General features: G+C 40.4%; 2 protein-coding genes across 4 annotated transcripts; both read left to right on the plus strand.

Moving 5' to 3' along the window:
- The first annotated feature begins 4,096 nt into the window (after nt 1–4,096).
- Nucleotides 4,097–12,280, plus strand: LOC102692338 (zinc-binding protein A33-like). Its single transcript, XM_015346058.2, has 9 exons — nt 4,097–4,241; nt 5,391–5,495; nt 6,489–6,578; nt 7,426–7,551; nt 8,938–9,060; nt 9,566–9,592; nt 9,835–9,861; nt 10,420–10,446; nt 11,366–12,280. The coding sequence occupies exons 1-9, from the start codon at nt 4,142–4,144 to the stop codon at nt 11,905–11,907; spliced, it is 1,167 nt and encodes a 388-aa protein (XP_015201544.2). The 5' UTR covers nt 4,097–4,141; the 3' UTR covers nt 11,908–12,280.
- Nucleotides 12,281–12,871: 591 nt separating this feature from the next.
- Nucleotides 12,872–22,582, plus strand: LOC107077232 (E3 ubiquitin-protein ligase TRIM39-like). Of its 3 annotated transcripts, XM_015346045.2 has the most exons (7): nt 12,872–13,034; nt 15,160–15,264; nt 16,035–16,133; nt 17,228–17,254; nt 18,704–18,730; nt 19,900–19,926; nt 20,759–22,582. In XM_015346045.2, the coding sequence occupies exons 1-7, from the start codon at nt 12,935–12,937 to the stop codon at nt 21,310–21,312; spliced, it is 939 nt and encodes a 312-aa protein (XP_015201531.2). In that variant the 5' UTR covers nt 12,872–12,934; the 3' UTR covers nt 21,313–22,582. The 3 variants fall into 3 exon arrangements, with proteins under 3 accessions (XP_015201531.2, XP_015201532.2, XP_069044624.1); XM_015346046.2 differs by lacking the exon at nt 18,704–18,730; XM_069188523.1 differs by lacking the exons at nt 17,228–17,254; nt 18,704–18,730.
- Nucleotides 22,583–24,391: the final 1,809 nt, after the last annotated feature.

A 24,391-nucleotide genomic window follows, 5' to 3' on the forward strand; every position in this document is an offset into this window, starting at 1 on the left:
GTTGTTTTTTATTTTTAATACCTTAGGTGCCTCATATGTTGTATATACTTCATTCTAAGTGACTCTGTTTAATCTCCTGGATGAATTAAGTCTCATGTTGTTATATGTAAGGCTTTTAAAGGTTCTATTTTTGTATTGGTTTTTGTCCACTGTTTATTATTTTGTTTGTAAACATGATTTATCTGTCTTAAGAACAAAATGCTAGTATTTTGGGCTTTCAGGCACAGGTAGAGTTAGTTCCTTTTTTTGACCACTATAAATACATTATTCACTATTCAGTGGTTTTAAAATTTCCTGTTGTCTTGAGTTGATTCTACATCTACAGATATCTGGCCTGACCTCCTCAATTCACAGCTTTAAAGTTACATTAAGACAAACTCACACAGTTAACATCTGTTGAACATTTCAATTTAAGAAAGTGTACTGCCAAATTCTACCTCTACATTGTAGCAGATACATTTCCTAATGTATAGCTGTAAGCAATGTTCCTTATGATACTGTTAGCCATTTTGAATGCTGAAAATAAGAACCCTGTGCAGGTCTCAAGTAGGCTCATTTCCCCGTGGAGTAATAGGATAATCCAAAGCGAAAAGGCTGCCAAAAAAGAAACAAGCCCTAGTTCCTGAAATCCAAAGGACAGGCGACAGTCAAAACAATACAATACAGAGAGGCAACCAATCCAAAAACCGCAAAGGCAGAAACGTGGTCAGAATCTAGCGAGAGTCAGGAAGTCAAGAACAGAACAAGCTATAGAAGGTGGGGGGTGGGGACGTCCACTAAGGAGCTCCAGGCAGAATCCGAAATAGTGAGCGAAGGTAAGGGAAAAGAGGAGGGTTAAAGTAGTGACGGGACTGAAAGGCGATAGGAAGATTAGTTGCGGCGTGAGCGTCTGTTTAAGTGAGTGCGCGTGGGAATGTGACGGCGTTTGTGAGAGCGTGTGGAATGTGTGACAGTGCGTGCAGAATGCGGAACAGATACCACCATCCAATAAACACAGTCTATTTTGTAAATACTGTATCCATAATTTAAAGTGCTAATCTCTTTACCATTTAATTAATGAAAATGAAATTCTCTCACATACTGCTTTTCCCAGTTGAGGAATGAAAAAACCAGTCAGCCAAACACAGAGAAACCCAGCTGGTGGGGATTTCTGACGACCCACAACCCGTGTTTATTTCTAGCATCTGAGGAAAGCAGTGCTGAAAAACAGTGTCTTTCTACAAGAGGACTTCAGTGGTGTTTGCTTGTGTGTGGATCATCACTCTGATTGTTGGACTGGGCTTCATCAGGGACATGGGTACCACATGTTAGGCTCCAGCATCCCCTGTGACCCTGATTGGCCAGATCTTCTCAATTAATTACAGAACCTTTGCACAGTGATTTTTGTAGCTGCATTTGGAAGACTGTTTCCTGAGAGAATGAAAGACATGACAAAAATTTGTAAATTTTGAAGAAGTTCACAGGCCCAGACAGTTTATCAGCTGCAGCCCTCAGCTATTGTGCTGATCAACTGGCTCCTGTGTTTACCAACATTTATAACACTTCACTTCTTCAGCAGAAAGCCTCTCACCGTTTTAAAATATCCACTATAATACCTGTTCCTAAATCTTCGAAAATATCCTGCCTCAACGACTATAGTCCAGTTGCTCTGACATCGGTGACTATTAGAGCCTTTGAGTGTCTAGTGCTTAAGCACCTCAAGCACTGTACAACTTCCCTGATGGATCCTCACCAGTTTGCCTACAAGGCCAACAGGTCAGTCGAAGACGCTGTTAACCAGGCTCTCCATTGTATACTCCAGCATTTGGAGAAGCCAAATTCCTATGCCCACATCCTTTTTTTGGGTTTCAGCTCAGCATTCAATACCATTAATCCACATAAATTATTCAGTAAACAGATGGACTTGAACATCAACCTTGCTATGTGTCTTTGGATTCTGGATCTTCTACCACATTTCCAGCAGACTGTCAGGGTGAATAACTGGACATCTTGCCTTCTGACTCTCTAAGATGCTCCCTAGGGCTGTGTCCTATCTCCATGGCTCTTTTCCCTTTTCACAAACAACCTCACCTCTCGGGATGACTCTGTCAAGGTTTTCAAATATGCAGACAATGCTACCATTGTTGGCCTCATCTCGAATAATGATGAGACTTTTTAGAGAAAGCAGACTGACTTGGGAACAGCCTGGTGTTCGGACAGCGACCTTCTACCCAATGCTTCCAAAACCAGGGAAATCATCATTGACTTCCAAGGCTTCCAGAACACAAAACTTCCAGTCTTCATTAATGACCTTCCTATAGAGACCACAAACTCCTTTAAATATCTGGGTACATATCTAAACAGTGACCTTAAATGGGGTACCAACACTGACCACATAGTCAAGAAAGCACAGCAGAGGGTGTTTTTTCTTAGCGACACAAAAAACACAGAGTGAACCAGCAACTCCTCCTTCAATTCTACACAGCCTCTATCACAGTCTGGTCTGGGAGATTGGAGAACTACTCCAAAGGCAAACTGGAGAAGATTGTGCCCAAAGCTGCAAAAGTTGTTGGCTATGAACTCCATTCTATCTCATCTCAGTACTCAAGCCGCTCCTCCAGTCTTGCCAAGAAAATCATCTCAGACCCCTCTCGCCCAGCTCATAACCTCCTCCAGCTCCTCCCTTCTGGAATATGTTTCAAATCAAAGGACTGCCCAACCTCAGCTCCTTTCCCACTGCCATATGAACTCTGAACTCTGTGACGATGTTTGTCTGTCTTCTGTCCTGTTTAAATTTGTACGGTATGTTGTATGTATGTCTCATCTGTGCTCTTTATGTATAGATAGCAAATTCCACCAACTATTGTTGAATAGAATAATCTTTATTCTATAACCATTATGCATCTGTTTTCTCTGTAAAGATAATAAATAATAGTCGAATAAAATTATGGAGGGCATTATTTATGGAGCAAAGTTAAGGTGCAGTTTTTACCTTCAGTAACTCTCCATTTAACCCAAGAAGCCTTTCTGTAGGGTCTAGTACTAGATTTTCAAATTGGCCAGAGGGGATATTACATGAAGACAACTAGCTATATCCTAGACATATCCTCACAGCAGCCTTGTGGGGTGCCAGTGCTCAGGGTGAGTGGTGTTGATGTGTTATTACCTATCCTCACCACCTGTGGTTTCTTGTTTAGGAAATCCAGCAGCCAGTTGCAGACAGAGTTCCACAGTCCTGGTCCCCTGAGCTTTTTCACCAGTTGGCTTGGTATGATGGAATTGAATGCTGAACTGTAGTCCACAAACAGCATTCTCACATATGCGTTCTTAGTGTCCAGGTGTTCCAAGGCTGTATGCAGAGCCAGGGAGACAGCATCATCCACCGATCTGTTGTTCTGATAGGCGAACTGCAAACGGTCCAGGGAGTCTGTAAAGGAGGAGTTCATGTGTGACAACACCAGCTTCTCCAGGCATTTCATCACCACAGATGTTAACGCTAGTGGGCGGTAATCGTTCAGGTACGGCACTTTTGCCCTTTTGGGGAGTGAAGCAGGTGGGGACAATGGACTGTGACAGGGAGGTTCTGCGTAAATGTGTGGCAGTTTGTAAAAACAAGTATAGACAATGGTAAGGCGTTGATGGCAAAAACAAATATCACAAAGACACCGAAAAGTCAAAATGGTTTTGCAAAGAAAAATCAATGAAGTAACTGTAGTTATTGAGAATCTGAACAGAGCTTTATCTTTGGCCCTATACAAATCACAACTAACTGGAGAGATAATTTGTATTTGACCAACACAGACATGTGGTGTAGCAGCTCATCAGCCTCAATTAGCTGTCTTTAAAATCAGCTGCAAATTAACCAATTTACACTCTCCTTTAGGCATACATATTTCCTGTTGAACAATTGCACTGGGATATTTAGCATTGTAAATTCTGATTAAAAAGGTTGATTCAACAGCTCTAAGAATCAAACAATGAAAGTGCTGAAGAAGGTGTCCTATCCATGCAAGGCAGATGCAACACACCATATTTTATGTAAGAATCGTCCTATTAATGAAAATATTTAATTTGCAACATAAGGTTTTACTGTAAACTTGTAAATAACAAGTTCCTCTTTCAGTTGCATTTTCAATATCAGTGCAGTTTAATCACCGTGAAGATGGACAACATTTATGAGAATGTGGAGATTAAACCAACTCTGGTTTATTCATATTGTTCTCAGCCTACAGCTGCCGTGTGGAGTCAAGGGAATTCAGCAGGTATAGTCCACAGCCATGTCAATATTAAAGATCTTTAAGATTGTAGACTCTGCTTCCAATTGTTGAACCTACTGAATATGATTAGAAAACAAAAGTAAAAATGGCTATAAAACTAGTTAAAATTTTTAAAAGAAATGTATTTAAAAAATACTGACTTAGAAATTCTCTTTGAACATTAATGGTGTCGTGTACTCTGCATAAACTTAGGTTACTGTATGTTCTGATAGTCTCGTAAAAGCGAACTTAGTGCTTGTTCAAAGTGAAACAGAAAAAAACTGAGAGAGAAAACTTAAATCTTATTTGTGAATAAAAGACACAAAATCTCTTTTTCAGAACAAAAAATGAGAGAGAAAACTGTCAAGTTAGATTTTTTATAATTTTTTCTCAAAATAATTTTTATTGATTTTTTAAAATCTTAGGTGTTCATGAAAGTCACAAAATGTGTTTCATATGATGTACGTACGTCTTTCTGAGTGACTGTGTCTGTTTAATTTCAGATTAAATTAGTCACATGCTATATGTAAGGCTTTTAAAGGTTCTGTTTTTGGAGTGGTCTTTGTCCATTGTTTAATTTTTTATTTGTAAGCTTGATTTCTCTTTTCTAAAAACATTATGCTAGTATTTTACATTATGAGACAATGGCACGGTTAGTTCCTCATTTCAGACACCAAACGTACAACATTAAATATTCACACTTCTGCGGACCAGCAGACCCACATGGACCGCAGGGTGAGCACCCCCTGCTGGCCCCACTAACACCTCTTCCAGCAGCAACCTTAGTTTTTCCCAGGCGTCTCCCATCCAGGTACTGACCAGGCTCACACCTGCTGAGCTCTAGTGGGCTACTAGTTGTGACATGCAGGGTGATACAGCTGCTTAATATTTCTTTTGCTTATTAAACCCAGATAAATGTTGTAGTGTAAAACTGTAAGCAAAATCCCTTCTGATACTAAAATGCAATGAACAAAGTCAATTTTGTAAATGCAGTACAATATCCTCAATTGTAAGGGCTAATCTTTTTATTATTTAATTAATGAAGTTGTAATTAAAGAATTTCCTTAAAATTGCTACAGAAACGCAGTCAGCCAAGCACAGAGAAACCTCCTTGTTGGGGATTTCTGACAACCCACAACCTGTGTTTATTCCCAGCATCTCAGGGAAACAGTGCTGGAAAAGTGTCTTTCTACAAGAAGTCTTCAGTAGCCTTCGCTTGTGTGTGGATCATCACTCTGATTGCTGGACTGGGCTTCATCAGTGAGTATTAAAAACAGTTCAGTGACAGACCACTTGGGGGCAAATTCTTAATGACGGCGTCATGGCTGTGCAGTCGTTAGCACTGCTGACTTGCAGCTCTGGGGTTCTGTGTTCTCCCTGTATTTGCATGGATTTCCTCCCACAGTCCAAAGCCATGATGGTACAGTAGATAAATTATCAGGTGTGACTGTGTGTCTGTGTTGATGGCCTTTGGTGGCTTGGTCTCCTATGCAGGGTGTATCCCACCCTGTGCCCTTTTCTGTAGCCTCCAGCATCCCCTTGTTACGTTCCACATCCCTCCTCTAGAGGGCGCTCCTACCCCTTTCTGTTATGATTAGATTTATTATTTCCTAGTGCGTCTCGTTTGCTTTTTGGTTCAAAGCCTAGCGTCTCTGCAGTTCCGAGCTCAGTATTGGAAGATGGACTCCACAAGGCTTGCCTATTTTCCAGCTTCTCCGAAGGCAGGCCTTTTCCCTGGCGTCCTGACTGCCTGGGTCCGGCATTCAGAGCACCTGGTCTCGTGATGTTTTTAGTTCCTGTGCCGGTTCCGACCCGGTTCCCCCTTTTAACCATTTGCCTTGGATGGATCTCCTGGCTCTAGGGTTACGGACTGCACCTCAACTTCCCTTTTGGATTTCCTTGGACTTGGTTGCTATCTCATATCCCCCCTGCACCTGCTCTCTACGGTCACCGCCCCGTCTTGTCAACCCATCCTAACCGCGTTGTACCTTCCTCCGTCGTCTTTTACGGGTTATACCGTCCATATAGGGTCTTTAATAACGCACCCCACGGGAGTCAGAACCGGCTTTTGTGACACCCCTGTGACCCTGTATTAGACAAAGGGGTTAGGAAATGCATGGGTGGTTGGCTCGGTTAATTACAGAACCTTCACACGGTGACTTGTGAAGCTGCATTTGGAAGACCTTCTCCATGAAAGACATGACAAAAACTTGTAAACTATCAAGAGGTTGAGCTTCAATTGCACTTTTTCAGTTCACCGCAGTTCAATGGAAACTAGACGTGTCTCTGAGCTTCAGAATGATTTGTTGGACCTGAAGATGAACAGCTCCTCACACATCACTGGCAAGTACTTTTCTGGGTTTATCATTGAACTGTATGTCTTTTTGCTGGATAAAGTTAATAAATAATAGTTGAATAAAATTATATTATAATTATGGAGCAAAGTTAAGATGCAGTTTTGACCTTCAAAGGGATGTTTGGCTGAGATGTAGGAGGTTCAGATTCATTGATCAAAACAACCATAAAGCCCACCTTAGTTTATCTTAGTTAATTATATTCTGGGTAGATGATTAAGTGTCAATCACCAGTCCAGAAAGACACCATATAAAAGGATGGTGAAGCAGAGGGACAGGAATAGGAAGAGGAAGGTATATAAGGTGAGAGCTACTTGTTTCAGATCACCTGGAAAGACCAGATTGGAGTTAAGTATTTGAACCTTGTTAAGAGAACCTGCTATACATGTAGTTCCCTGTAGTTGTTAGGGAGCTCCGATTTCCTGTATAAAATACCCTTGGTTAATAACCTCTTCTGGTTGGCGAATGCATTTTTAGAATAAGGAGATACGTTTCCAATCATTTGGTGGGAGACTTAACTGTAGGTTGTATTCTATTTATTTTAGGATGCAACCTATCTCTTCTTGGCCTTTGTAAGTGCTATTTAAGAGTGAAATACTAAGTAACAGTCTGCGTTTTTTTATTCTGGCTGGTTAGAACGTAGACCTCTGGGTTGCCATGTTTATCCATAAACATTTATGCGTATGTGTTGCTTTTTTAAAAATGATCTTTACATCACACAGTGCTTCACACTTCATCCTTTACATTGTAATTGACAAATGTGAGTTGTCTGATGGTCACTTCCATGTTCATCTAACATACTGTATATTCCTATGTTTTATCTGTTGATTATCCAGAGCTACAGAATAATCTGGAGACACTGCAAAGAGAACACTCAGACCTTCAGAGAGACCATTCAGATCTACAGACAGACTACAGAAACGTGAACAGAAGCTGTCAGCTTACACAGAGCTCCAAGGCTGGTGAGTAACAGTGTCTCCATATTCATGTTGCATGTGTGTTCGGAGTCACCCCGAACTGCAGAAGAAATTGGAGAAAGAGGAGGCTGAGAACTCCAGTCTGACAACCTTCTCCCCAAAGAGATGCGTTTTCCCAATGGCACCAAAATGACTGGTAAATAACTACTGTATTGATTTGACTTGTAATTCATTTTCCTAAATGTCTTGTCTGGAGAGATTTGGAATTGTTTTCTGGAGTTCATCATGAAAGCACAGGGGGAAAACAATATACTGTAGCAACTTCTACCAATCAGAAGACAAGACTTCACTCTTCAAGAGTTATTTGATCATGCCAGCTCCTGCTAAGAGCATTTTACCATCATTATGGCAAACCCATCAGCTTTTTTGTAGGTTTTTTTTTGGGGTGGTTAGAATGTAGAGCTCTGGGATGCCCTATTTGTAAATTTCTACATAGTGTAACAACATATGTTGTGTATTGTTTAATGTTGTCACGCCCTCTACAGCTAGAGGGCGCTCCTACTCTGTCCTGTTCCTAGTTCCCCTGTGCTTTGCTTGTCCTTCCAGTGTATCTCGGTCTGGGGCTATACTGTATATTTCCAGGTCACCCTTTCCTCCTCGCTCAGCGTTGAGGGTTCGGATGTCTTGAGACCCTTCTAGCACCAGGTCGTCTGCTCCGCAGCCGGAGGGCATAGGTTTCTACCCGACATCGTCTGACCCCCTGAGCCCGGGCTAACCCCCGTTTCACCACTACGCATAGGGTCTTTTTTGCCCTTCCACGGCCTGCCCTTTCCGACATCCATGACAAATGTGTATTGTAATTGTTAGTAAATATTTGTTTAACACAAAGCGCCTGAGTTATTACTCTTTCACCAAAGGTGGGCCAGAGAACAAAGAATTCATGGGCCTTTAAATCTACCACTCAGGTATATTCTTGCACTATCTTTACAAGTTGGGGGTTATGAAGATTTATTTTACTTTCTGACATACCACTCATCTTATTTCTGATTTGTTTTCCATTTTCATAATCAACTATTTGAAACAGTATCATAGCTCTGTAACTTTACCCCATATCATCACACTATACAGTGGTGTTTTAATTAATCTACCTTTATTTGTACATTATATAAGTTATTACACTGTAATCTTGTTAAAATATGGACAAATATAATTGTTTTCTTTCTATCTTATTTTGTCCTCCTTTTACAATTAGGATGTGCTTCTGATCTCCATTAATCCAGATTTAATTTACACACTGCAAACTTTATTTCCATATGAAGAAATAGTTTTCCTATCGTAACACAAATAAGCCTTAAACAAGCATTTATCAGCACTATTTGATGAGACAAAACATGCCTGACCCTGAACACAAATGTGCTCGGTGTCACCCAGAGCTGCAGAAGAAAGTGGAGGATGAGGAGGCTGAGAACTCCAGACTGCAGCGTCTCTACAGCAGCATGAAGGGCAGTTATCTCCCCATAGAGATGTGCTTCCCCAATGACACCAACAAGACTGGTAAATCACTACTGTATTGATTGTATTTGTGTTTCTGGAGTTGATTAAGAATATGTAGGAGAAAGACATTACACCACCTCACCAGCGTAGAAGTACCAGACTTTAGATTTCTCTTCTAAGAGTTCTTGACTTGTCATCCCTTGTCCCTTGTCATCTCTCAAGCCTAGTGAATTAAAGCCCCTGGGGTATAAATCAGAAAATTCAGATTTCTCTTGGCACCCATCTTTACCCCATCTCAGTCAACCTTCTACCAATCCCATGGATGCCACCAATGTGACTACCCATGGTTCATTTGTAGAAGAGTTCTGATTGGGTAGTTAACATGGCATCAAAGCTTGGTATGAATCTTTCATCTGCAACACCTATGAGACAGCTGTGTTTACCTTCTGAAGTAGGATAGGATGTACAATCAGCATCTGCCAACAATGCATTGACCATTTTTTGTACTTTGTACGTCTGCGCAGACGGACTTTATGCTCACTAACTTAATATTCTTTTATTTCAGTCAGTCGTGTGTTTGCTGAATATTCACGTGAGTTGGTTTTGGTTGGAGCACTTTTATTTTATTTAGCTTCATCAAGTCAGGTTTTACATCAGTATTTGTTCAAACCAAAAGTAAATTATAGTAGATTCACAGGAATAGTAGCAGTAGATGTTTCTTGCCAGATAAGTAAATTTCAAATTATGTAAAGAAAAGTAAGCCACAAATACAGAACAATATTTGAAGTGTTTATTAATATACTGATTAATAAGTACAGATTTTCTTACCAACAGGAAAGGAAGGAGTTGTCCCAATACCAGGTAATTAAAAATTTCTATCAAGTAATTACAGTTAGTATCTACTGCTGTCTTGAAGTTCTTTTTCTAGAAAGGATTAGTTAATTATTTTGAATATAATTCATAGCACCCAATTTAATGGCTTTCAATGTGTACAATACATACAGTGCATCTTATAGATTAATACCAATAAAAGATGGATTAGACTAGTTTAATACATTTATTTAGAAAAATGTGGAAATTAAGAGTCAAAATAAAATGTTTAATGTGTTTTAAATACTTAAAAAGGCTTTAAGGCATTTTGGTTATCTTTGAAACTCATTGAGATAGTAGCTACTCCAAATGGTTGTATGAGGTTTGAGTTTACTTTTCTAATAGCAAAAATTCTAGTATTAGAGTTAATTAGTAATATTAGAGTTGTATGACATGGTTAAATTAGAGCTTTACATTTTCTATAGGAAAACACAATGTTATTGACTTTGAAATTTAGACAAAGTTTTATGACAGAAGCAGGCTAGATTGTGTCAATGAATTATATAAAGTCACAGAAGACAAATGATTGATCTTCCCTTTTTTCCCCAGTGTGGAAGTGGCTTCATGAGGCTTCAGGTACAGGTTAACAATTACCTCTCTGTCACGAACAGTTCTTTTCGGACCCTACGCGGACGACACAATCCGGAATAGTGAGAAAATATGGGGGGAAAAGTCATGCAGGAGACGGGAATAAAGACAGGGGGACGTGTCTTATTTTAGTGAACAGGAACATGGCTGGTCATGTGGCCAACCTCACCTCTCCTCACCCGTGTCCTTTAGAATTTTGAGGAAAAAAAGTGTTTGTGAAGTAAAGGGCTAAAATATGCGCATGTGAAAAGGTTATCTTACAGGTTTGTGAGAAATAGGGAGAAATGTCATGACCCTCTTTGATCAGAGTAGTAGATGCTGCTGTCACAGACATTCTAGAAGGTAATGAAACCAGGGTCAAACAACAACAACAACAACAATAATAATAATAATAATAATAATAATAATAATAATAATAATAATAATAATAATTGCTTACACTTATATTGCGCTTTTCTGGACACTCCACTCAAAGCGCTTTACAGGTAATGGGGATCCCCTCCACCACCACCAGTGTGCAGCCCCACCTGGATGATGCGACGGCAGCCATAGTGCACCAGAACGCTCCCCACACATCAGCTCTCAGTGGGGAGGAGAGCAGAGTAATGAAGCCAGTTCATAGAGGGGGATTATTAGGAGGCCATGATTGATAAGGGCCAATGGGAAATTTGGCCAGGGCGCCATGGTTACACCCCTACTCTTTTTGAGAAACGCCCTGGGATTTTTAATGACCACAGAGAGTCAGGACCTCGGTTTTACTTCTCATCCAAAGGACGGCACCTGTTTACAGTATAGTGTCCCCGTCACTATACTGGGGCATTAGGACCCACATGGACCGCAGGGTGAGTGTCCCCTGCTGACTCAAATGTTGTTTCTCAATTGTTTTGGTTCTTTCTTTCCTAAATAGCTGATGTGACTCTGGACCGCAACTCAGCACATCGCAGTCTCATCCTGTCTCCCGATGGGAAACAAGTGAAAGATGGAGACAAAAATCAGAACCTCCCTGACACTCCACAGAGATTCGATCCTGTTGTTTCTGTGCTGGGCAGGAAGGGATTCTCTTCTGGGAGACACTACTGGGAGGTGGAAGTGGGGGAGAAAACTGAGTGGACTTTAGGAATTGCAAAAGAGTCCATCAAGAGGAAGGGGAAAATAATACTGGATCCCAAAAATGGTTACTGGACAATATGGCTGAGAAATGGGAATGAGTTTAAAGCTCTTGCTGACCCTTCTGTCCTCCTCCCTCTGAGCCTGAAGCCCCAGAAGGTGGGGATCTATGTGGATTATGAGGAGGGACAGGTCTCCTTTTACAATGTGGAGACCAGAAATCACATCTACACTTTCACTGACACCTTCACTGAGAAACTGTATCCATACTTCAATCCCAGCATCAATGATGATGGCAAAAACTCTGCCCCACTGATCATCTCTCCCACTGAGAAAACCTGACTAAACGTGAAATGTATGTTTCTCATTATGCTCCATATAAACAGTTGATTTATACATTTTGATGATTCATCCTTACTTTAAATAACATTTTTTGTGCTTTAATCATAAAAGTAAATTAAAATTAAACTGGGCACAGTGTTTTTTTTAAAGGGCAAGTATACAGTGTATAGTCATCTAGGATTTTTTTTTTCATACACATTCAAGGTAGGAGAAGTACAGTAGTTGCATTTCCAAGATGATCCTGTTTTTTTAAAACCTTTTTAGATTTTATGGTTTTAACTAAATGACTGACATTTTGTTGGTATTTTCTTTAACATGTACTGTTGATTATACCCTGAGAAAGTGTCTGCTATGCAAATAAATGATAACAGTATGTTTTGTGGCATGGGTCTATGTACTGCATCTCCAGAATGAGTGAGACTGGTTGCCTTGTTATAAAGATCACCTCTGAAGCAGATCTTATACAGTATCATCATTAAATAAGCTATTTGGAAAGATTTGGAACATATGCCACTTTGGTTAGGTTTTTGAGTTCACTTATTGTAAATCAACAAAGCCTTCTGTGGCATTTTAGAGCTATAAGGTGCAAGGTATTTTAGAAAAAAAAGAAAATAGCATCCTAATACAGGCACACTGCCAGGATTAACGGATGCTGTTGTAAATGGATATTCTTATAAAAGGAGTACTTTTCCATAGCATGAATGAAAAGTGTCAATTTTGTTCTATTTAGTATAAATTAAGTATTTACCCAAGGCTTAAAATTAATATTATTTTAAATTCTAACATTGTATAAATAGCACACAATTAGAAGGCCTACTTGCTGTAGAGGCATCTATAAATAGACACAGCTGAATGAAACCACATTCATAGAGCCTTATCTGTTGTCACTGGCTAGAACGCTGCCCAAGAGAAGACCACAGGACACAGACCACACTGCTATTCGCTGCCCTGCAAATTTGTATGATAAGAGCATGACTCCTTATATCCCAGAGAAACTGCGACTGTCTGCAGGACATCGCTTCTGAAGATGGACAACATTTATGAGAGTATAGAGCTGAAATCCACTGATGTCTATTCAACACTCTCCCAGCTTGGACCTGATGCCCCACACAAAGGGAAATCACAAGGTACCGTCCTGACCCTTATCATGAGGGTTTATCATGAAGTAGAATGCCTCTGGGAAAATAATGGGCCTGAAAAGAAAATGTCTGATGAATCCAATGGATTTTTCACTCAGATGTTTATCAAGGAATAAACCAGGAACATGTCTGGGGCATAGTGTAGACTGTGTTCCATATTAAATAGAAAAGGCAGAGATGTTACAAATACTAGAACTACTTAAAACAAATTTCGGGGGTAAGACTATAGCCTATCAATTGCAATGAAGGACATGGGAAATATTGTTACAGCTGGAGCAGCCAATGGAAGTGTCTCAAAGAGACAATGGTTAATGCCTAGGCAGTGTCAACATTTCCAGCTTCAAAGCAAAGTGGGGTGTTTACTGAGATGTAGGGGGTAAAGTTTCAGAAATCAAAGCAATGGTTACGTTTACTTTGGTTTACCTTGGTCAATTCAGTTTGGGGTAAATAGTTAAGTGCCAATCAGCAGTCCAGAAAGACACCATATAAGAGAGCAGAAGATCAGAGCACAGAACATAAAGCCTGTACCAGGCGAGAGTTTCTTGTTCGAGAAGACCCCACTGAAGCTAAACGTTTGAACCGTGTTAACCTTGATTAAAAGCGACCTTTTCTGCTTTGTGGGTGCATTTTAGAATAGGGAGATAACCTTCCCAATTATTTGGTGGCATCTGGGTTGGAGATCTGTTCGTAGGTTGTATTCTATTTAGTTTAGAAGGCAGCTTATCTCTTCTTTGGCCTCCGTAGGCATTATTTAAGAGTTGAATAGGTAGCAGTCTGGGGGTTTTCAGGTTGGTCTAGACATACAGTAGGTCTCTGAAACGCCTTGTCTGTCAGCCTGTAAATAGAGAAACGTGTGTGTTGTGTGTAGTGAAGTGTGTGTATTGTCATCGGAGGTGTCATTAATACATATTTGTTTAGCCAAGAGTGCCTGAATTATTACTCTTTTCACCAAAGCTGTGCCAGAGAACAAAGAATTAATGTACTGTAACTATGGCCAGCAGCCATATCACTCTCCAACTCACAACTGGCAACCCACTGAAGCTCAGCAGGTGTGAGCCTGGTCAGTACTTGGATTGGAGACCTCCTGGGAAAAACTAAGGGTGCTGCTGGAAGAGGTGTTAGTGGGGCCAGCAGGGGGCGCTCACCCTGCAGTCCATGTGGGTCCTAATGCCCCAGTACAGTCACAGGGACACTATACTGTAAACAGTATATGAGACATAAAACCGAGGTCCTGACTCTCTGTGGTCATTAAAAATCCCAGGGCGTTTCTTGAAAAGAGTAGGGGTGTAAACCCGGCATCCTGGCCAAATTTCCCATTGGCCGTTACCAATCATGGCCTCCTAATAATCCTCGTCTACGAATTGGCTTCATTACTCTGCTCTTCTCCCCACTTAGAGCTCATGTGTGGTGAGCGTTCTGGCGCACTATGGCTGCCGTCGCATCATCCAGGTGGGGCTGCACACTGGTGGTGGTGGAGGGGAGTCCCCATTACCTGTAAAGCGCTTTGAGTGGAGTGTCCAGAAAAGCGCTATATAAGTGTAAGCAATTATTATTATTATTATTATTATTATACCAACCACTGGGGTTTATTCATGGCAAAATCCTTGCAAGACGGATAAGTCTTTTACAAGTAAAAGTTTATTTTACTTGTTGATTTATCCATTGGGTCACTTCCGGCTTATTCTCTAATTTGGGAACCCACCATCTGTAACAAGATTAATCGCGAGCTTTTAACAAAGCTCTTCCCACAGTTGCTGAAGGTAGGGATGGTATCTAAGGACTGGCAAGTTGCTGCATCAACAGGAAAGGTGACCAGACTGAACTGAGTCATTGTAAACTGATGCCTTTTATTGCTCTTACATGTTAGGGAAATGAGAGGATAATTAGAACAAAAGCAGAGGATCATCTTTTGATGAGGCTCCTCACTTGCAGCCAGTCCCTTCAGGGCTGGAACTGGTCAGCCTTCTGTCCTTTGGTTTCATTATTCACTGCCCACTTGTGGCTTATGACTGTGGTGTTTGTCTCGTACCCAAACTCTCAGCAAGAGAATAAATGAAGAAGCAATTTGATCATTAAACAGCTGATAAAATAATTGTGTTTTTGTTTTCCTCAGGGTCACAGGAGAGATTTGTTAGGACAACGTCTTTGTACAAGAGAGCTGCACTGGCTTTTGCCTGCCTGTGGGTCATCACTCTCATCACCATGCTGGGTGTCATAAGTGAGTTTTGACACGGAAGAGGACACCATCACACAGCTCCTCGACAGCCAGGCTGAAAAAGCAAAATCCTAGAAAAGGGAATGTTTGCTTTTCCAGAAAATCTATACACTTTTACAGCAAAACATTTATACAGTTACTTGTATTACAATATTGGGCATCAGAAGAAGACTGTGAAGTTAGAAGAGCAGCCGATTTAACTTTTCTGTTATCTGTTTTTTTACGTTTCAGTTCACCACACTAAAAACCTATCATTGTAACATCCTCTCTAGCATTTTATTAATCTAAGCTTTGCATCAGCATTAATTATTACAGCATGGCACATTTTTATTTGGTACTAGAGCTATAATGAATGTACTACAAATTGCAAAGAACATAAAATACTTGAGTTGTTAAAAAGTGAACACGATTTATAATGGAGAACTTTCTTCTTGTTGTTGATGCTGGACTTAATTTATTTCCAGTTTGTGGTAAAACTGAACCAATGAGGCCAATGCTGAAACATGTAAGGAAAACTCACGCTTTTAAAAACCACAGGCGTTCATTGACTAGAACACCATTAGACTTGAATTTGCCATTTGCTGGTATACTGTACAAAAAAATGCTCAATAAAGTCAGTGGTCTTACTGGCAAATCAATGCAGGTCCATAGCAAACTTTTGTCAGACCAGAAGAATAACCCTTGGCACATTTTGTGCCACTGAACACAAAGCAAACAGAATGAGCAGTTTCACAATTTAACTACCTGTTTTTTCACTTGTGTCCATACTACAGAATACCAGAAGCACCAAGATGGTCATAAAAGTGCCCACAAATGCAGAAGTGTAAGCTGTCCCTTGGAGGTGGTGTTCCCCTATGATAAAAACATAACTGGTAATGTGCTTTATTTATTTTTTTTAAATATGTAGCTTCTCTTGTTCCTGCTGTTATATTTCGAAATACAGTGTGGATCCTTTTTCGTCTTTTTTGGGGCTCAGTCCTCAACTTGTCAACTGTTTGATCTGCTCAGGATAAAAGCTGCTGACAAATGGTTCTCAGTTAGAGTGAAACGTTGCTTGTTCTTCATCTTAACTGATGAAAAAGAAAGACCTCCTAATGACATTTCTGGAGAGAGGGAAGTCCCAAGGCCACCTAAACGCACGATCATTAAGGCACCAATCCCACTACCAACACCAATACAGCAGCCTTTTGGTTTGTTTCATAGGGGACTTCTGGCTTGTCCTCGTGGTCAGAATGTCATCGATTTTATACACTAAGTCTGATCAAGCTGAATAGTGTGCTTAAATCTTCATTCCCTTCGCACAAACACATTACGAGTTGGGGTGTGTCCAAATTTCAGAAATGGACACACTAGTGTGCTAAGGTGCAAAAGATTCGGGTTATACATTGACGTACATGCTAACCAAAAGGTTTTTGTCCAAAATATAAAACATCCCTCCATCCCCAAGGTTTTGCAGTGTGCTGGATTTTTAATCTAGGGTTGTTATACAGTATTAGCTTTAGTGCTGTTAATCTGCAATAGACCTTATAAATATTTTGAACAGATTTTAGTTATTATTGCGCCACTTTCCTGACAGTAATGCCTCATTTAATTAAAACAGAAACATTTATTCACCATTAAATGTTTTCAACGTGTAAATGCAAAAAATGCACAACTTTGGATCTTTTTTCACTCTCTCATTTTTGTTTTTATTAGACAATAACAAAAACATTTGCATTCACAAAAAAAATTAATTAATTAAATACAAATAAATTACCATGTAATGGGAATAAGTGGAATTGAGATTATTTAGGTGTAAATTCTGCTGATTCTTAAAGAGTGATCCACTAGCACTGCAGCGTTTTTCACCTAGGAAACATACATATATCACCTACTGCAAAACCGTGCATTAAGGCTATGTGATGCAAGCCTGTTTTCCAACTTTGACAATACATCATGGTAATAAAGTACTATGTTTTTTTTTTAGTCAATCAGGTATTTTCGGCACTGTCAAGTAAGTGAGAATTCCTACCTTTTACTTTGATTTTTGTGTTGCCCTTGTCTTGGATTCAATTAATTTGCGTTCTCAAACCTTTGTCAACATTTCCTTCCCAATTGCAATAATATGCCATGTGAAAGTTTACCATGACCAGGTAGTCATTATATTTTCCCACCCATATTGTCATTCTCTTTTTCTTATTAAGTTTAATACAAACTAGAAGGACTACAATGAGGGAGCCATCATGTGTCAGGCAGAAGGAATCTTAGTTTCTAATCAGACCTGCGAAAATGTCAATAGATGACATAATTTCCACGAGAGTAAAAGGGCCTCAGAACATACCAATAATGACATTTCCCTGCATGGGTACTCGCAAGTTTTTGTGACATATCTATTCAATATCTAATACACATTTCATTTATTAAATATTTAATATATAGCATGAAACATTACTGATAATACTAATAATAAATTAAATACACATACAAAAAATATTAACACATACTTTAAATACTTATTGTCCTTGATCTGAAATTCAGAGAACAGGAAAGCGACAAGCAAATGTACATTTGAGTAGGTTGAAATTCATCCATTTATAGTTGTGTCATGCTGTATGGTCTATATTGTGACTTGTCTGTTAGGTGAATGTAACACACTTTAGCTACAGTTTAGTACGAAGACAGTGTATGTGGGTGGGGCCTGTGATGGACTGGCAGCCTGCCCAAGGTGTATCTATAGCAATCTGCCAGGTTAGGCTCAGGCCTAGCACACCGTGGCACTGAATTAAGCAGTCCCTGAAAATGGATGATTGCTATGGTAAACTTTCACAGGGGCATGCCTCTGTAGCAACTGCATCAAAACGTCTTGGCTGATTTGTCTCGCTCGCCTCATGCCTGACACATGCTCAGTAACTTCTCCAGAGACGTTTGCTCACTGCACCACAGCGAGGGCTTTGAGTTTCATTGGCACAGGTAGGAAACAACAGCAGTGCGTTTGCACCACATCGTGTCACCGACTTGTCTTGTCTAATGAATTGCATTCCGATTCCTGGAACGTAGCTCGCTTTCTTTAACACACAGTACAGAGCAGTGTCCACTTAGATACTGTAAGCTGCATGTCAAGATGCCCAAACACAGTGGTGAGCAATAAGCTGCTGTGTTAGCCCACTGGAGAGTCTGACAGGGAGGAGTTCAGGAATAGCTACCACCACAGGGGAAGGAAATACAGCTGTAGCTCTGCTGATAAATGACATGCCAATGTAAGATATGAAGTACATAAATAGAGTAAAACCTACTGTACATTCTTTTGCTGAGTGTATGGCCCTCATCTTGCATAGCTGTAATTTCTTAATATAATGTTCTGATCATTTCCAGGGGAAGAAGCCCAGTAAACATTAAACGAAAGCCAACAGATGTCTTTAAACAATAATGCAGCTAATTAATCTGACTAATGATTTCTCTGCAGGAAAAAGGGGGAATACCTTTATGTCAGGTAATTTCAAAAGTTTGTCTCCAATGCCTTTCGATTTGCATTTTTTTTTCCTTTTAAAACTATTACCTACTGTATGCTGAACAACTGTCAATTGGTCTTTATTGACACCTCATGGTACACTAAAATCCACAAATGAATGACATTTAATGTACACTTGATTTGTGTGTCAGTCAAGAATGATACCTAACACAGAAACAGGGTTAATAGACTAAATAAATAATCTTTACACTTATATAGCACTCTAGACACTCCACTCAAAGAGCTTTATAGGTCATGGGGATCCCCTCCACTACCACCAGTGTGCAGCCCCACCTGGATGATGCTCCAGTACTCTCACCACACACCAGCTCTCAGTGGGGAGGAGAACAGAGTGATGAAGCCAGTTCAGAGATGGGGATTATTAGGAGGCCATGACTGGTAAAGGCCAGGGGGAAATTGGCCAGGACACCCCTACTCTTTTTGACAAATGCCCTGGAACTTTTAAGGACCATGGAGAGTCATGCCCTTGGATTTAAGTCTCTTCTGAAAGAAGGCACCCTTTATATAATATAGTGTCTTCATCACTATACTAGGGCATTAGGACCCACACAGACTGCAGGGTGAGTGCTCGTGGCTGTTAATTGTGATTTGCAGGGTGGTCCAGTTGCTGAGTAATGTAACTTTGCTTTAGTGACCCCTCAAGGAAGGGTTCCCTGTCAACAAAGGTGCTACAGCATTAAGGAACAAAAGAGATAAAATACCACTTCTTCATTGCATAAACACTATAAGAAACCTAATTTGTTATGCAGGGTGCCATTCACGTGTGATTGAGGTGTTCTTGTTCAGCAGAGGGAGATGAAGGCATCACCAAAACAATGAGAAAAGTAGAGCTTGAATTAGGAAGTGAGAAAATTATGATTGTAATCCATGGAAAATTCAGAAGGATAAAAGGGCTTCCAAGTTGTCACTGTGCTTCTGTGAACCATAGAATCATTCCTGATCTAAAACATGCTTTCCTACTGTTCAGAAGATTTCACAACCTTACCATCATACTTTTCAGGACCTGATCAAATCCTAATCTCCTCTTTTTCAGATTTAACGGGTTATTTTAAGTGGTTGTTTAGGAACTAACCTAATTGTTTCAGTGGCATAGAGTGATATTAATCCAAGTCCTTCTCTCTTTTTGACAGTGTGGAAGTGGATTTGTGAAGCATCAGGTACTGTCTAATAATCTCTTTACAAACCCCTGCTGAAATGTTCTCGAAAGTCAAGGATGTCTTTAAAACTACATTGACTGAATCATGTAGATAGAGCATTCTCATAGCAGCCACTGCACAACACAAAGGGCTGAACATACAGTAATTCAGAACACCTTTTGCCAAGATCTCTAAAAATGTATAGCAATGTTCATTTGCCAGGTCAATATTTAATCACGTCTCCAAATCATTTCTTAAACAGGTCAATGCTTGCTGCTCTATTAATTCCATACGTCTCCTAAAAGGATAGTTTGCACCACCTGGAGGAAATCTCAGGCAATACAGCAGGCCCACACATCAAGAGATGCCCTGGCAGCCTCATTGTGCACAATCAGTTGTATGCGAGGAGTCGTACCCCCTGCCAGTTTGCTAGTGATATAACCCAGGCTCAGACTCTCAGGGTCTGATCCATGGAACCGAACCCGTTTGGGGGAAGTATGTTTATTATTGTTTTGAATCTCCTACTGAAAGAATCTGCCAAGGGTGCTCGCTACGAGGAGTTTCTATGCCTACCCCCCTTGTTTGCGTGGGTTTCCTCCAGGTGCTCCAGGTTTCTTCCCTGCTGCGCGTGTGCATGTCTGCCCTGCGATGGACTAGTGTCCTGTCCAGGACGTACACTATGTGCCTCTTGATGGCCAGGATAGGCTCTGGCTCCCCTCCACGTAATGATGGCTTACAATCATTAAAAAAATGGATGGATGGAATCTGTCTACATCTGCTACACGACGCCCAATTAACCATGGGCTAGAGACGACAGGATCGATGAGGCGGTACTCTTCTGTTTCTTCCACAGCTGACGTGACTCTGGACCCCAATACGGCTCAGGCAAACCTCATCCTGTCCGGCAATGGGAAACAAGTGAGACTGGGAGAGGAAAAACAGGACTTTCCCAACTACGCAGAGAGATACGACCCGATTATCAACGTCTTGGGCAAACAGGGCTTCACCTCAGGGAGACACTACTGGGAGGTGGAGGTAGGGGAGAAGACGGAGTGGTTTATAGGAGTGGCCAAAGAATCTGTGAGCAGGAAGGGCAGCGTCATACTGAACCTCGAGAACGGTTACTGGACGGTGGAGCTGAGGAACGGAACGAAGCTCAGTGCCAACGCTGCCTCCTGGGACCCTCTGCCACTTGATCTGAAGCCCCGGACATTGGGGGTGTATGTAGATTACGAGGAAGGACAGGTCTCCTTTTACAACGTGGAGACCAGGAATCACATCTACACTTTCACCGACACCTTCACAGAGAAACTCTATCCCTTTTTCTGTCCTGGCTTGAACGAAAGGGGGGAAAACTCCGATCCACTGATCATCCCCCCACGTAAGAGACTTAAGGGTTGTTCCTGAGTGTTTTTGGAGTCATTTGGCAAGTGCAGGATAATAATAGTTATATATAACAATGTATTTATAAAGTGCCTTTCCAAACCAGGAATGCTGTACTAAGTTAATAAAAAAGCTACTTTTGCCCCTGGGCTCAATAATAATTAACACATTTTGGGTGCAACTAATTATGGAAGCCTGTTTCCACTAGGGAGTAAAAAAAACGTTGCTATGGTATCTCGCAATTGCGACTTTGTAACTCAGAGTTGCGACTTAAAATCTTAGAGTTACGACTTGAAATCTCAGAATTACAATTTAAAAACTCAGAATCGCGACTTTATAGCTCAAAATTGCGATTTAAAAATTCAGAATAATGACTTTATATCTTGCAACTGCAACTGTGAAATAGCCCACATTTCATTGTCTGTCCTTTTGTTATTGTGACGGATTCGGGTTCTAGGGCTTGTGCCCTCGCTGCTCCCACCCTACAGAAGACCATTTTTAAGTAAAAAAGGAATTGTACCAAAATTGTTTTGGATAGATTTGCAAAATGTTATTAACATTTACAGGTAAATGTTCAATTTAAAGATTTTTATATTTTATATTTTCATATTTAGATATGATTTGGATAAAGGATATGGTCTTATTATTAATCTGTTAATTATTTTGGCGAAATAGTTCATCCACAAAAGTAAATGGCCTTATACTGCTCCCTCTATTAATGCTTTTAAAGTACTTAATTCTATTAGAAATTTAAAGAATCAAAAGTCAAGACATACAATGGAAATATGTAAAAAGTATACGTTTCAGTTTTTATAATTGGGAATTCCTCCGGATGTGAAGTGCCTATTTCTGTATCTTTTTCATAGTCGCCTTTTTTGTATTTCTGGTGTTTAAATAAAAACTGAAAAAAAGCCCACCGTCCACTATTCCATCCGGGTACTTATGGAAGCATCCCTGGCGGAAATGGGATTCTATAAAAATTGGTGTAATTAATTTGATTTTTATCAGGGCACTGTACAAGACAAGTCTTCAGACCTGTAGATCCTATCATCCTGTACGATTCATGAAAATAGTGTAACGGAACGGCCGACATACAGGTTGTACGATCTGGTTGCAGTGTGGTGACGGCACCGCCCTCCCCTGCGCATAACAGAGATGTTGGTCAGCAGGACTAAAGGTCTTCTTTAGCTCAGCTGGCAAGACCCGGGTTCGAGCCCATGCAGTGAGCCATGAACTAGGGTGGGAGCGGCGAGGGCACAAGCCCTGGAACCCGAATCCGTTACAATAACAAAAGGACAGACAATGAAATGTGGGCTATTTCTAAGGCGCAAATGTGAGATAAAAAGTGGCAATTGCGAGATATAAAGTCATAATTCTGAGTTTTTAAATCGCAATTCTGAGATATTAAGTCGCAACTGCGAGATACCATAGCGCGTTTTTTTTAACTCCCTAATGGAAACGGGCTTCCATAACTAATAACCTTGTCTTAATTAACAAAATCTTCTTACTGATTCCTGGAACAATATTATTGAATCAACTAACTGAACACTAATCTTCAGTGTCAAGAGTTTTTAGTGACTAGTGTTACATAGCAACATGACAGTGTGCTACGAGAGGCAATCAGTACTGCCTGCCAGACTGTAATTCCTTCTGGTATTCAAGAACCACCTTCTCATACTCCTGTGCTCAGTCTTAGCTTCTGTACTAGTCTGTACAGATGATGTTTCCCATCAGCAGCGTTTGGTGTGATTGTTTGGGTCTGATGAATGTGGGTATGGGCAGGCAAATCAGCTTCCAGGAATTTGATGTCAACCAGAGTTTGACAACTGAAGACCATGTTTGCATATGTAAATAATAAAAAGTAATGGGCAAAAACTGAACCTTGTGGCACACCACGATTGATTGGGGCAATGGGGAATTTATGAGGACAAAGCCAAACAAAATGGAACCTGCCAGTCAGATAAGAGCAGCACCAGTTAAAGACAGCACCACCGACAGAGAAGAATGTTTGAAAATGATTGAGATGTTTTACTGTCTCAAAAGCTGCACTAAAATCAAAGGGGCATGAGAATGCTTACAGCCCCTGAATCAGATGCAACAAGCAAACCATTCAAACCCTTGACAAACAGTCTCAGAGATGTGATTAGAGCGAAAACTAGAGGAATGGTTCAAACAGATTAGCAATGATGTGAGCCTGTAAATGATGTGCATCCAACACAATGTAACTCCTTAGATAGAAATGCTAAATTAGAAATTGGTCTGTAATTCATCATTATATCAGAATCCAAGCCAGGCTTCTTCATTATTACAGTGACTGATGCAGGCTTTAAAAGCATTAGGGATCACTCCTGTGGAAAAGGAACTGTTGATAATATTGACAATAAGAGGGGCAGATGTTAGGCAGGCAAGCTATCAGTAAAGTGGTAGAAATTAGATTTAGGCAACAAGGGGTTGTTTTATAGTTGTTAGTTAAATCAGGTCAATTTACAAAAATTAGGTTCAATTCAAATAAATCTGGTACAGGGGGAAAGTCAAATAGAAAACTTGTCATTGCAAAATTTTCTCTTGATTTGCCTTTTGTGTGGGGCATGCATCCTGATTCAGATATGTGGGCTTCCTCCTACTTCCCGAAGAAATACTGCCAAGGATAATGAACTAATATTAACTGTTTTGGGTCGTCTGGCATCCAGACTGGCATTCTGTCCAGGGCGAGGTCCTGCCTTATACAGATGTACTTCTGGGTTCAATTCCAGGTTCCTGCAGTGCCCACCAAGAATAAGCAGCTTTGGAGGACTGAATGCTTTAAGATACTATAGGTAGCTAATAAAGGGAAATGCTGGAATTGTGATTTGGATTCCACTACCTACGTGTGGTGAATCATGTGGGTTAATTCAAACGATGATGTGGAGATTGTGGACTATGGTGACCAAGCCTCAAGTGCTTAAGCTTCATGAACAAATGGCACACCTTTCTCCCATAAAGCTACATTACCTTTGCTTGATACGTGACAGCAAGTGATAGCCAAGTTAATATTGCTTAAGCTACAAAGCACTTGGACATTGTTATTTGTATATAAATAAAAACATACAACATACAAGCAAAT

This window comes from Lepisosteus oculatus, chromosome 4 (assembly GCF_040954835.1).
Source record: "Lepisosteus oculatus isolate fLepOcu1 chromosome 4, fLepOcu1.hap2, whole genome shotgun sequence".
Taxonomy (NCBI): domain Eukaryota; kingdom Metazoa; phylum Chordata; class Actinopteri; order Semionotiformes; family Lepisosteidae; genus Lepisosteus; species Lepisosteus oculatus.